Source organism: Doryrhamphus excisus, linkage group LG22 (genome assembly GCF_037039965.1).
Source record: "Doryrhamphus excisus strain RoL-2023G ecotype Guam linkage group LG22, RoL_Dexc_Guam_v1.1, whole genome shotgun sequence".
Lineage (NCBI taxonomy): Eukaryota > Metazoa > Chordata > Actinopteri > Syngnathiformes > Syngnathidae > Doryrhamphus > Doryrhamphus excisus.
This window is the reverse complement of record NC_136378.1, coordinates 11,478,894-11,491,289: the sequence shown is the minus strand read 5'-3', so window position 1 is coordinate 11,491,289 and position 12,396 is coordinate 11,478,894. Positions and strand designations below refer to the sequence as shown.

At 42.4% G+C, this 12,396-nt stretch overlaps 1 protein-coding gene across 4 annotated transcripts in view; it reads left to right on the top strand.

Moving 5' to 3' along the window:
* tenm1 (teneurin transmembrane protein 1) overlaps positions 1-12,396 on the top strand; it is a 162,550-nt gene that overhangs the window by 143,358 nt on the left and 6,796 nt on the right. For all 4 annotated transcript variants that reach the window (XM_058063855.2, XM_058063856.2, XM_058063854.2 and 1 more), the window contains 8 exons: positions 522-718; positions 1,851-2,164; positions 2,639-2,811; positions 4,822-5,066; positions 5,851-6,144; positions 7,459-7,703; positions 9,310-9,452; positions 11,381-11,592. In XM_058063855.2, coding sequence (XP_057919838.2) covers positions 522-718; positions 1,851-2,164; positions 2,639-2,811; positions 4,822-5,066; positions 5,851-6,144; positions 7,459-7,703; positions 9,310-9,452; positions 11,381-11,592 — 1,823 coding nt within the window. The remainder of the gene's footprint in view (positions 1-521; positions 719-1,850; positions 2,165-2,638; positions 2,812-4,821; positions 5,067-5,850; positions 6,145-7,458; positions 7,704-9,309; positions 9,453-11,380; positions 11,593-12,396) is intronic.

The window sequence follows — 12,396 nt, the reverse complement described above, 5'->3', positions numbered from 1 at the left end:
CGCTTCTTTTTTTTCTTCAACTTCGCTTTGCATATTTTCAATCACGTCTTGATGTTAACTGATGATTATACTCTTCAGAGGCTTTCCGATGCCGTGTTTCAACGTAAACACTCACACAGTGTCTGTCTTGGAACGTCAGCATGTCCCCACAAAACCCATGCGAGAAAGCGTTCTACGTATTCCGGGGAATAATAAACCTCCATTCTGGTGTTGGCACTGACCTGCTTCCTATTAGCTGCATTCAAAGGGCATCGCCCGGCAGTTATCCTGCTGCGCTACCACGACATGTGAATGTGTTCAGTCACTATCACGCTGATCTTATCCAGACCATAGGGGAGCTACTGGAGTCCAAGTCCTGTCCGGAACCGATAAGCGCTCAGGGCACACCATGAGCTCTTCTTATTTGCAGAACTTGGCTGCACATGTTTACTTCAGAAAGGAAGAATGTGTTTGTACGAGTGTGATGTGTAACTCAGCGTGGCATCCGTGGCGCTAACTCACAATTTTGTGTTATTTACGAGGTGACGGAGGCTACGCTCGTGACGCTCGTCTGAAAGCCCCCTCCTCTCTGGCTGTGGGTCCCAATGGCACCCTGTATATTGGCGATCTAGGAAACATCCGAATCCGAGCTGTGAGCCCCAACCAGCCTCAACCTGGCCCAGCCGGGGTGGTGGAGATCAGATCGCCACTGGATCAGGAGCTGTACCTCTTCAGTCAGGTACACAATCTGTATTTGTGTCAATGCTTTGTCTCCAAATCAAACAAGCTAATATAATGCTGTTGAATGTTATTAGAAGCCTGCATGTACAATAAGTCAAGTCGGTGGGAACGTATATCTAAATTAGCTTAACGGTTGTGCTGTGTGAGTGTGCGTTTTATGTGGCTATGAGAAGTTAGTCAACTGCAATTGCACCGAGACAATAGAATGTATCTAAAGATGTATGAATATATCAACAATAGCTTTCCTTTTCTTTAACGCACTTCCACAAAATGAAGCCAAAAAAGTTATTCTTCCTCAGTGTGGCTGTCTTCCGGCCAGCATGAGCCTCACACTCCATTATTGTATTATTAAATGACATTTTTAATACATTTACGTGTTTGTACCCATGGAATATCATAAATGGAGGACCACCTGTATAAAGCTTTACAGCTGGAATAAATAGTTTTTAGGGACCTGCATGTCAACCTCCGGAATGCTTTATTTATGAGGTAAATAAAATAAATGTAATTAATGACTTCTTCCATTAACAGTGATGCAATAAAGATAGCCTGGTTGTAATGTTGCTACAGTAAACAAATAACTTTGAGGTAGGTTTTAATTGCCAACCCCGCTATGATGTGGTGATTGTCTCTGTACACACGAAGCTCCACAAGCACTCTGTGTTCATGTGTGCTATTTTCAGACCAGCCAAAGTGGCAGGTAAATTTGTTGGAGTTCATCTGCAGTAGCAACATTTATCTTTTTAAAACTGACTGACTAGTCTGCCTTTACAAATGTGAACTCAGTGGAGCGCAGACGTCCAAGGTCAAATGAACCGAATCATGACTTTCTGAGCTACTGTTCCATTCCAGTCCTGTAGGTGGCATTATAAAGTGGGTGCTGCAACACACAGCAAACCTTTTTCACCATTAACCTGCCATAGCAATGTGGAAAAAAGGTGTTTTTAAACATCTTCTCCTGTCAACACTTGTGTTTTTGGGAAAGACATATCTTTCCCTTCTTTTCCAATGCAAATGTTGACAAGTGTGGTCTTGAAAAAGAGGGTTCGTCTTATATTTGGTCATTAGTTGTAGCTAACTTCAGCATGTGGAAATGTTACTGCAACCAAAATCTGTTTCTGTTTTTGCAGAATGGCTCCCACCTGCACACCAAGCACCTGATCACAGGCCACTACCTTTACAATTTCTCATACGGCAGAGACGGCCTGCTGTCTGGAGTAATCGGCCGTGATGCGTATGGACTACAGGTGAAGAGAGACGCTCACGGCGTGCCGCTCTGGCTGGCGCTACCCGGCGGACAGGTGTACCGCTTGTCTCTTAGCAACAGCGGAACACTGAGGAAAGTGTCAGGCCAGGGTCACGACGTTGCCCACATCACTTACCATGGTAACACTGGTCTCCTAGCAACCAAGAGTGACGAGAACAGTTGGACCACTGTTTATGAGTAAGTTGTGTACTCATTGTCCTCTCACTTTTCTGTCCTTCTGTGGAGCGTGTCACCATGGAAACACGTATTTTATTCATGCTTGGACTTTTTTGTGGAAATGATTTTGTTACCTTTCTCAAAAACAATAAGACTGAAAAGTGTTCCATCCTTTTTAGTCTACGCTTAGCTGACATTTGCTGGAAGACATATTCACTTATCTTTGAATGTCCACATGTTTTTACAGATAAAGCACACACACACACACACACACACACACACACATCTGTCTGAATTATTTACCACTGCCAACATAGTCTCACAGCTGGATAATTGCTTATATAAATCATAGCTGTCACTTGAACCAATGTTTGTGTGTAGGTGGGAGTGCTGGCGTGTGTACGTATGCGTGTTCACGTGCTCGTTACCACTGTGTTCGTTTGTCCAACAGGCTCAGTCATATCTGCATGCGGACTTTTGTGTTTATTGTTACAGATACAGCAACGAAGGACGCGTGACCAACATCACCCTCCCTACCGGTGATGTGCGGGGTTTCCAAGGCAACCTGGAGCGCTGGTCTCGGGTGGAGGTCGAGGCTTCCAATCGCGAGAACTTTGTCACCAGTACCAACCTGTCTGCCAGTGACACCATTTACACATTCAAGCGAGGTAGTGCATCATGCCGTCTTGTGCCCACAGGCTTGAGGAACATTTTTTTTCATTGATCAAAAAAATGTCACGGGTGTGCAAAGTGTGGTCTTTTTCCTCCTTGTACTGGTGGATGTCGCCGGGAGTCATAGTCATCTGTCAGCAGCAAGGCGACTGGCCTGGAGGAGGACATCTCGTGGGCTTTGAGGGTGACTGTCAGAGACTTGGTTTTTGTCTGGCTCTTCAGCCAGGGTTTCTGGGGTTGTAGCCTACACCCAAAGAGCTGGTTGGTTTAGAGGCGTATGTGTGAGGCGTCCGAGGTGTCCATGTCTCTTATCACCTCATTTCTGATTTTATGTGGCTTGGTCTTCTTCACTGCTTTTCATCTCACTGGTGGTCACTTTCTTTGAGGGCTTTTGTTTGGTTGGCGTTGGTAGGAAAATGACATGAATGAGTTTTGCTTTGGAGAGGGGAGAGTTTGTGGCTGACGACGTCGGCTTTCTGGAATCTGAAGATGCTACCCAGGTACTTTTGATTCACTGGCTTGCTTCAACTGGTTTCTATTGATGTTGATATCGTTTTCTGTGTTCTCCTGCTGACGGTCACGGCCACGGTCTTACTGACACTGATCTTCATGTTGTCGGTCTTGGCGTTGGCGTTGAGCTGGGCTGTGCGCTTCTGTGGTTGTGACTTGGTGTCATTCATCATTGCCTGGTTGTCGGAAAACATGAGTTCATTGAATGACTCGGGGTATGAGTGGGCCCACGGCACAAAAATGTAACAAAAAAAGGTTTAAAAATCATCAATAATTAATAATAAATTATAATGATAAAATTAAATACATTCTATTTTAAAATGTATATAAAATAAATTTTATATAAAATATTTTATAACTAATAAAATAATAAATAATTCAATAATTAAATATAGAGACATACTTTTTTCACCCTTTTTAAAAATTTACAAAATATGTTAAAATATATCATCGTGGCCCCTCACATCCTTTGATTTTTCATTACGTAGCCCTCAGTGGAAAATCTTTGGACACCCCTCCTGCTCGACGTGAGCCGCTTACAAAGAACTGGGGTCCAGATGTAATGTTTCCATTTATTTGCGGGCTGGCACACGGACGATTATAGCCTAACCCCTCATGCGTCTGCCCCCCATCTTCTTGTCCACCAACTTGCCTGGAGGCAGTTTATGAGTCATTCGGGGGGGTCAGCTAAACATTCACAACCGTATAAGAAGTGGCGCCTGCGAGGTTATGAATGATGAAACATTTATGACTAGCAAACAGCAAAAACACAGCTATTATTTAGCTTCGGTTTACATAATCTGACCTGTGTTTTTCTCTCATTTTTCTTTTTTACTGTTTTTTTTTTATGCTGTTGTACTGAGTGTGTGCTGGGTGTCATATCGCGTTTGAAATTTCTTAATGACCACCAGAAATTAAAAAGGGAGAAAATGAGCATGGTGCATTTGCTCATGGGAGCACTTTCTTCTCATGTCATCTTTTTAATTGCTTCCCGGCACTTGTCATTATGACAGAACTGCATAAAAAAAAGAGGCTGCCCCGGCCCCCATTAATACACGCATGCTAGCATTTGCACGATGTTGTGAGATATCTGCTAGGGAACAGTGTGGAATAAACCTTGCAAGGCTAACTTGCCAGCGCATTCACAGTAATGAATATTGCCTCTCGGGCATTAAGTGTCACAGAGAGACATCATCCAGTGGTGGCAGAGGGAATCATTTATGGATGTATTTATTTGGTCACCAAATATGGTGTTGTGGGTGCATGCATACGGTGCATGGCATCTACACAGTAGATTCTTTTAATATCGCACACAGTGCAAGTTGTTTTCAGTTTGTTGAATGTGACTTTCACGCATTATTTTTTTTTCTTAAGGTTATTTACCGAGACAATGACTGATATTTTTCACACTTGTTGCTGTACATGTTCATGCTCATGTGGCTTTGTGACTTCCTGTGTGTGTGTGTTTGTGTGTGTGTGTGTGAACTGACACCCAGACCATGCACAGAGTTCATACAAAGTCAGCGCCGACGGCTCGTTCTTTGTCTCGCTGGCCAGCGGGATGGAGCTGTCACTCAGCACGGAGCCCCTCCTCCCTGCAGGAGCTGGCGGTGGAGTCAGCCCAACCGCAAGCCGCTGTAACATCAGCCTGCCCGGTGACCACGCCCCCAGCCTGATCGAGTGGAGGCAGAGGAAGGAGCAGAGCAAGACGAACTACACCACTTATGAACGCAGACTCAGGGTAAAATGCTAAATTACTACCATTTGCAGTACCTGGCAACAGATTTGTATGAGTGGGTTGCATCAACACAAAATATACATACAGTCGTCCCTGAATATTTCACGGTTCGAACACCACTCCCTTGCTTTACTGCATCTTTTCACAAATTCATTCATGAATAAATCATTGGTAATTATTAATAATAATAATTCATAAATATTAGTGTTTTGTGGTTGACTATTATTAGTTACAGAATATTCAAAGACAAATAAAAATACAGTATCCATTCAGTATGGAGTATTCCAGTCACGTTGAGAGCAATAATTTTGTCTGTTCTGAGTGATTAAATACATCACACAGAGCAAACAGCTGAGTCACAAACGCTGGACTGTACTTTCCACAAATACCACGTTAGCGCTCTAATACTTCTTTTGAGTCACAAAACCTGAACTGTACTTTACACAAATACGACTTTTCAAATACTACACAAAAACATCTATTTTCTTCAGTGGAACAGTCTGCATATGGCATGAAGAGGATATTTCAAAAGAAAAGGAAATTGAACGCTTAGTAATTGATTAGGATTCCATTTGCACGTGAGGCAGTTTTGGGAAGCCTTTTTTACTCTAAATGTCACTTCTGATTCATCTAAACTCGTGAAAGTTATAACCGAGATTTATAAATCCCACAGTCTGCGACCTTATTGAGAATTTCTGATTACACAGCAGTTAAGTTTCAAACTTGCATGACTATTTTATTGAATCTTGCCTCTAACTTATCCTTTTTTGTGGCCCTTTCCATTCAGGCCCATAACAGGAACCTCCTGTCCATAGACTTTGATCAGAACACCAGAGTCGGGAAGATCTACGACGACCACAGGAAATTCACCCTCCATATCCAGTATGATACTCTTGGCAGACCCGTGGTCTGGTCCCCGAGTAGCAAATACACTGAAGTAAATGTCACCTACTCTGGGGGTGGACTCTTGTCAGCCATCCACCGTGGAGAATGGTTTGAACGTCTGAAATACGAGAATGATAAGGTGGTGTCCAGAGCCTGGGTGAATGGCAAGATATGGAGCTACACATACATAGACAAAGTAAGACCTCAGCTTATGTTGTCATCGCCTTTCAGAATTGCTCAGCAGCTTATAGTTTCTGAAACCAAAAGTCTGAAACCGATGGTTTGGAAAAATCAATTCCCCAGCCTTCAAGTCTATTCATGATCAAAATGAATAAAATGAATGTGTGAGTTTCACATTGTTAGACATTTTGTGTTAACCACATACCTTCCTCACCACACAACAATAATAATCATTACAGTAACAAAGCACATTGGAAAAAGCACATTTTCCTTTTCTGTAAGACACCACAGCTTTGAATTTACCTTCCTGACATTTATTACAAAGCAGTAGATCACTGAAAGCAGCATTACTCGCACTTTGAAACACGGTGCACGGCCCACGGGATTGTTTCTAAATGGAAATAAGTACGCTGTGAACACCAGCCTGTTCCATTCCAAAGTGTGACGAATTAGGAGGTACAATTTCCGTTCTCAAAATGAAGTCTAATGAAACATCCATCCAGAAATATACCCAGTGTCAGCTTTTAATATAACATTAATTTTATTTTAATGAAACTCACAAAATCATTTTAATTGAAGGTCTACTGCTAATATTATAAGAGTGGTGTTATACCTGCGCTTTAAATAGAACGTATTATACAGAACATTCATTTACTTGAGTAAGCTGCTGAAATAGGCTGCACGGTGCACTCAGCTCAGAGACTAGGGTTCGATTCCCTGCCCGGGCATCTCTGTGTGGAGTTTGCTTGTTCTTCCCGTGTGTGTGTGACTTTTCTCTAGGTACTCCGGTTTCCTCCCACATTCCAAAAACATGGATGTTAGGTTAATTGGAAATTGTCCATAGGTATGAATGTGAGCGATAGTGGCTGGCGGCCAGTACAGTACACCCCGCCTCTCTCCCAAAGTCAGCTGGGATAGGCTCCAGCATACCTCTGTGACCCTTGTGAGGATAACCTGTATAGAAAATGAATTTTAAATGAATTTTTAAAATTCATATTCAAACAAATATTACATATTTTACATAAATGAAGCATTTTCAAGCATAAGAAGCGCTAACTGAACTAAAATAGAAATATAAGACATTCAGAATACGCATACAAATTGTGACAATTCATATTGTGACTTATATATGTTTTGACTGATACAAATTATACTCCATAGAGACTTATACTCCAGAAAATACAGTGCTAGCCGATATTGTGCAGCACTTTATTACTGATACCGATGTCAACAATAGCAATATTGGCAGCATCTCATCCTTCCAAGTAATTTTGTGTAATGGAGAAATGCTGATTCACTAAGAGCCGCACTTGTGTCCGTGTCCTTGCAGTCGGTCATGCTTCTCCTGCACAGCCAGCGACGATATGTCTTTGAATATGACCAAACGGACCGCCTGACTGCGGTGACACTGCCCAGTATGGCCAAACACAGCCTGCACTCACTCCTGTCCATTGGATACTACCGGAATATCTACACGCCTCCAGACAGCCAGGCGTCCTTCTTGCAGGACCACACCCTGGATGGGAGGCTGCTCAGGACTCAGTACTTAGGAACAGGACGCAGTGTCATCTACAGGTATGGCAAGGCGTAACAGTGGTGGTAGGTTGAAACTGAAATGGCACCAGGGTGACCGGTTTAGGTCCAACACATAACCCTAGCCCTCTGTGAACCTTTTACCTGACAAAAAAAACATGAAACTATGTATTTCAGATGCTAAATAATATTATATGAATAATATGACACACACAACATTGTGCAAAACATTACTAAAAGGACATATCAAAATAACAACCGATTATTCTGCAAATTGTCTCTTCTCTTTGCATGTCAGGATGACTCACCTGCAGATGCCGCTTCATGTTCGTTGTGGTTTTAGCTGTGATGATCGCTCACATGGTTCACACAATGTCTCGCTCTCAACAGTGTCTACCCTTCTTCGCCCAGTTGCCGTGTGTAACAAACAATATTACGGCATAGGATATCATTTTAGCGGTGGAAATTCCAACAGCCCTACCTCACAAAGACAGTGGTTCAGGTTGAATTCCCCCAACCCCAAAATAAAAATAAAATGTTCTAAAAAAGGACTCAGTAATGAGTAGCTGCGCCACTCTTGTTCAGAATGGCTTTAGGCATGCTTGATGCCGGTGTTTCCAGGAGGCTCGTGTTGCCCTAGGTGGTGAAGATGGCTTCACGGAGAGTATCCACTGTCTGGAACTGACATCCATTTTTGTAAGCTTCCTTTGCCATCCATCTACAAATGATCTCAGTTGGGTTTAGATCAAGGGGAACATACCGTGTGACAAAGTGTGTCTGACAAAAGCAATGAGTGCTCCTCCTCGGGCGCAGGCAGGTTGGCGGAGCGGTGCCTATGTTTTGAGTTCTTACACGGTCTCCAGCCAGTAGATCATGAGCTGCCAGTAGCTCCTAAATACTTTTCAATTAGCTCTCCAAAGAAATTTATTATCAACTGCTATACCAATTTGCGGGAAGCACAAATCCACGGAAATACAGCTAGAATAGGTGCAGATTCTGGAAAATTGAGAAAGTTTTCTGTGTGAGTTATTGTGTGTAGCTGCTCTACAGGTTTCCACAAGTCAATACAAAGGGTCGGAAAATAAGCATAATGTGTCCCCTTTAAAGTGAGTCACAAATGAATGACTATGACAAAACGTGGGTCCCAAGGTGAGACCTGTTGCTGTAGTCAGCCATGAAAGATAACTGTATCAAAGTGATTTCATTTTCGGTTTAGTGTACAGAACATGCAACACTTTCAGATGTTCCTACAGATGATAGTGATTGGACTGATAGGGAGAATGATTAAAGGTCCGTTTCATCATCATCATCATCACCATCATCAGACACCACTGATGTGATTTTAATGAAAGCTGCAGGACTGATTGGGACAGTGTTCTGACGTTTCACTTTTTTCAATACTCATTAGCTTTATGGGGACGCTTTAAAAAATTATCACAATTTCAAGATTTCAAAGGCCATGGCAGCCTGATTTTGCTTTTTTTAATTAATTAAACAGTGTAACTTGTCTAATTTGAGTAATTTTTGAGCAATTTGGGAGTATTGTTAGAAGTGATAGCTTCCACTCTTTTAAGATAAATTAATTGTTAATTTCATACACATTTAGTTTTATGTAAATTGACATTTTGTTATTCTCCCTTTTTCAAAGGTATACTCCAGCAGCACGGCTCTCTGAGATGACTTATGACTCCACCCTGGTCACCTTCACTTACGATGAGGCTTCTGGCACCGTCAAGACCATCCATCTTACTCATAATGGCTTCATAAGCTCCATACGATACAGGCAGACAGGTATACGTGCAAGTAAAGCCGCCCGGCACACCATTTTGTGCAGTCATCGTGAGAGTGTGACTTGAAGCATAGGGGTGCTCCCATTGATCGGCCACCGATCGGTATCGGGCGATATCGGGGATGAGTACCGCCTCAGTACGGATTTGGGAGCATGCAGACTCTTTGTAGCACTTTTAGTGCAGGAGGAACTTTTGTTGTGTGCGGAGCTGCGTCGGAATCCGGATGATGTGTGACGAGTGAGCTTTTGCGCCATGCTTGAAACGGCCGTTGTGCACACTGATATCACACTGATATTGTATCTCCTCTCGGGGCACAGAACGGGGAGTCGGCTGCATCAGCGCTTCAGAAGGCAGCGGATGCCGCACACCATTTCTTGTGTTGTTTTTAGATTTTGTCTGAATTTATACTGTATACCTAAATTTGTGTCAAAGTGAAAGTTATGCTTATATGTATCTTTTCACAAAATGTTGTTTTGCTCCCTTTTTTGTTGAGAACTGCTATTTGGTGAAACTTACCTATGTTTGACTGCTGGTTACTCAAGAATGGAAAAAGGTAGAAAAGTTTTTTTGGTTTCTGGTGAAAGATGAGAGTTTAGCCATTTTTTTGGCATATGTCATGTCTATATAGCCCTTGAACACAATATTCTGTGTGTCCTCAAAAATCTGTCAAATATGTCAAAAATGTCCGGTATCAAGAGGGACAACTTTGTAAGTTAAGAGTATATTACTATTTAAAATGAATGTGTTGTCCAATCAATGGTCACAGAGTTTTTGGCCACTATTTTAAGCAGGTTTTGAGTGTACCTCGGCTTTCGATTTTCACTTGAAATTGTCTCATCCAACTGATTAAACAAGCAAATAAAAGAATAAACACAAACCAGCTCAGATGAAAACATCACCTGTTGTTGAAAGACAGTGGATTTCATAGATGGCAACATTACCAGCAAAGTCATGACCACCAGGAGTGTCCCCGGAGCCAAGGCAGGACTTAGGCTTATATTGCCATTGATGCAATTCACAAACGCAGCAAGAATCCCACCTCTGCTCTCTGCTACTAGTCCACCTTAGGATTGGCTCGCTGTGACTAAGTGTCACCCGTGTGCTGGGCTCCGTTGGAGTGTGTGTGTGTGTGTGTGTTCATTTTATCACTTTGCCCTCGTTGTGAAAAGACTCTCACCTTCCTTTAACTGATCTCATTTCAGCAGAACAAACGGAAGTTGGGAGAGAGGAGAGATAGTGGTAATTGTCAACTTGAGAGGAGACAAGGAAGAGTTGGGACTCAAAGAAGGTGGGAGATAGGCAAGAGGAGAAAATGAGCACAAAAAAAGATGACAGCTATAGAAACGAGATGAGCAGACTGTGAGTTCCCTTGGGCTGTGGAAAAAACCTGCTACTCACTCTCTGTGAATCTGCCATTCCCCATTAGGGGAGGTGTAGAATCAACATTCCACAGAAAATAAAAACAGAGGATGTAATGTTGATCCTGCTCTCTTCAGTCTGCTAAGCCAGACGCTTAGTCATTTTAAGTGCAATCAGAGTCATCTCAAATGGTGCTGTAATGCTGTTTCATTAACAGGCGTTTTTTTTCCCAATGGAGGATGAGTGGTAGTCGCTAGCCAGAGAGGAGATGAATGATGTTGTTAAAGTTGATGTTCTGACATTAAGGAGCACATTGGCCCATCATGGCTATTGTCTTTAGATTTCATTATCTCGCCATATTAAAGGTCACCACTGGAAATGCCAAAGAGGTGTGCGGATAGTTACGACTGAATGGATTGCACTGAGCGTGTCTGCGTTAATGATGTTGAACGAGTTTCGTGGATTGAATGGATTAGGTAGGCTCATCCGGGAAGCGTGATGGCCAACCGGGGGATCCGTGCATGCGTGTGTATGTGTGTCTTGTTAATGTCTGTGAATTTCTGTGTTTAGGACCACTGACCAGCCGGCAGATCTTCCGCTTCAGCGAGGAAGGTTTAGTCAATGCCAGGTTTGACTACAGTTATAATAACTTCCGAGTGACCAGCATGCAGGCGGTGATCAATGAGACTCCTTTGCCGATCGATCTGTACCGCTATGTGGATGTATCGGGACGGGTGGAACAGTTTGGAAAGTTCAGCGTCATCTTCTACGACCTTAACCAGGTAAGTTCTATAGAGGCACAAACATCAGTGTTTCTATAAAAATTGATTTGTTTTGGTCTTTTGTCACGTGAAAGAAGCAGTTGGTGTGTATGGGGAAAATTACGTTATCAGTCCTAAATGTTTCTAAAATATTGGAAGGCTAAAGATGCCAAAGACTTACATGGAATCAGTCTAATTGGCCCACTACTCATTGTTTAAATGGAATCGGTAGCTCTTTTCTTGGCAGGTGTCAATCACAAGCTATCAGTGCACTCACCACAAGCTTGGTAACAATGTTTCATCATAAAAAGAACACTAAACTCATCACACAGCAACTTAGCACTCAAAAGGTATACCACACTTTCTGTAAATTCTATAAACATCATTTCACTGCTCATCTATCCATGTGTTTGTCTGCTAGTATATGATATATTTCACTGAAATGGCTGATCCAAACAACCAGAGATTTATAAAGGTGCCCAAACTTTTTCATACCACTGTATATACATACATCTGTTTCTCCTCTAAATTTAGTGGGTGCGGCTTTTACACTAAGCAAAAGGAGAGGAATCAGCCCCGAATTATGCAGGAGTAATCCATTTAATGTATTTTTCTTGAAAATGTTGGTAAAATGAAGAACCATACAACCCCAGGGGGCCTTCAACTATGGAAGCTCCACTGTAATTACAGTATGTGTTTTTTCATTGGCTAGTTTAATCCACCGCTTACCACTACATTTTTATTCTTCAATTTCATTTATTTAAACACAGCTTTCTTTCATTTTTAGTGGCCTTTTATTGTGGCCAGCCCACGGCACAGCTGTGC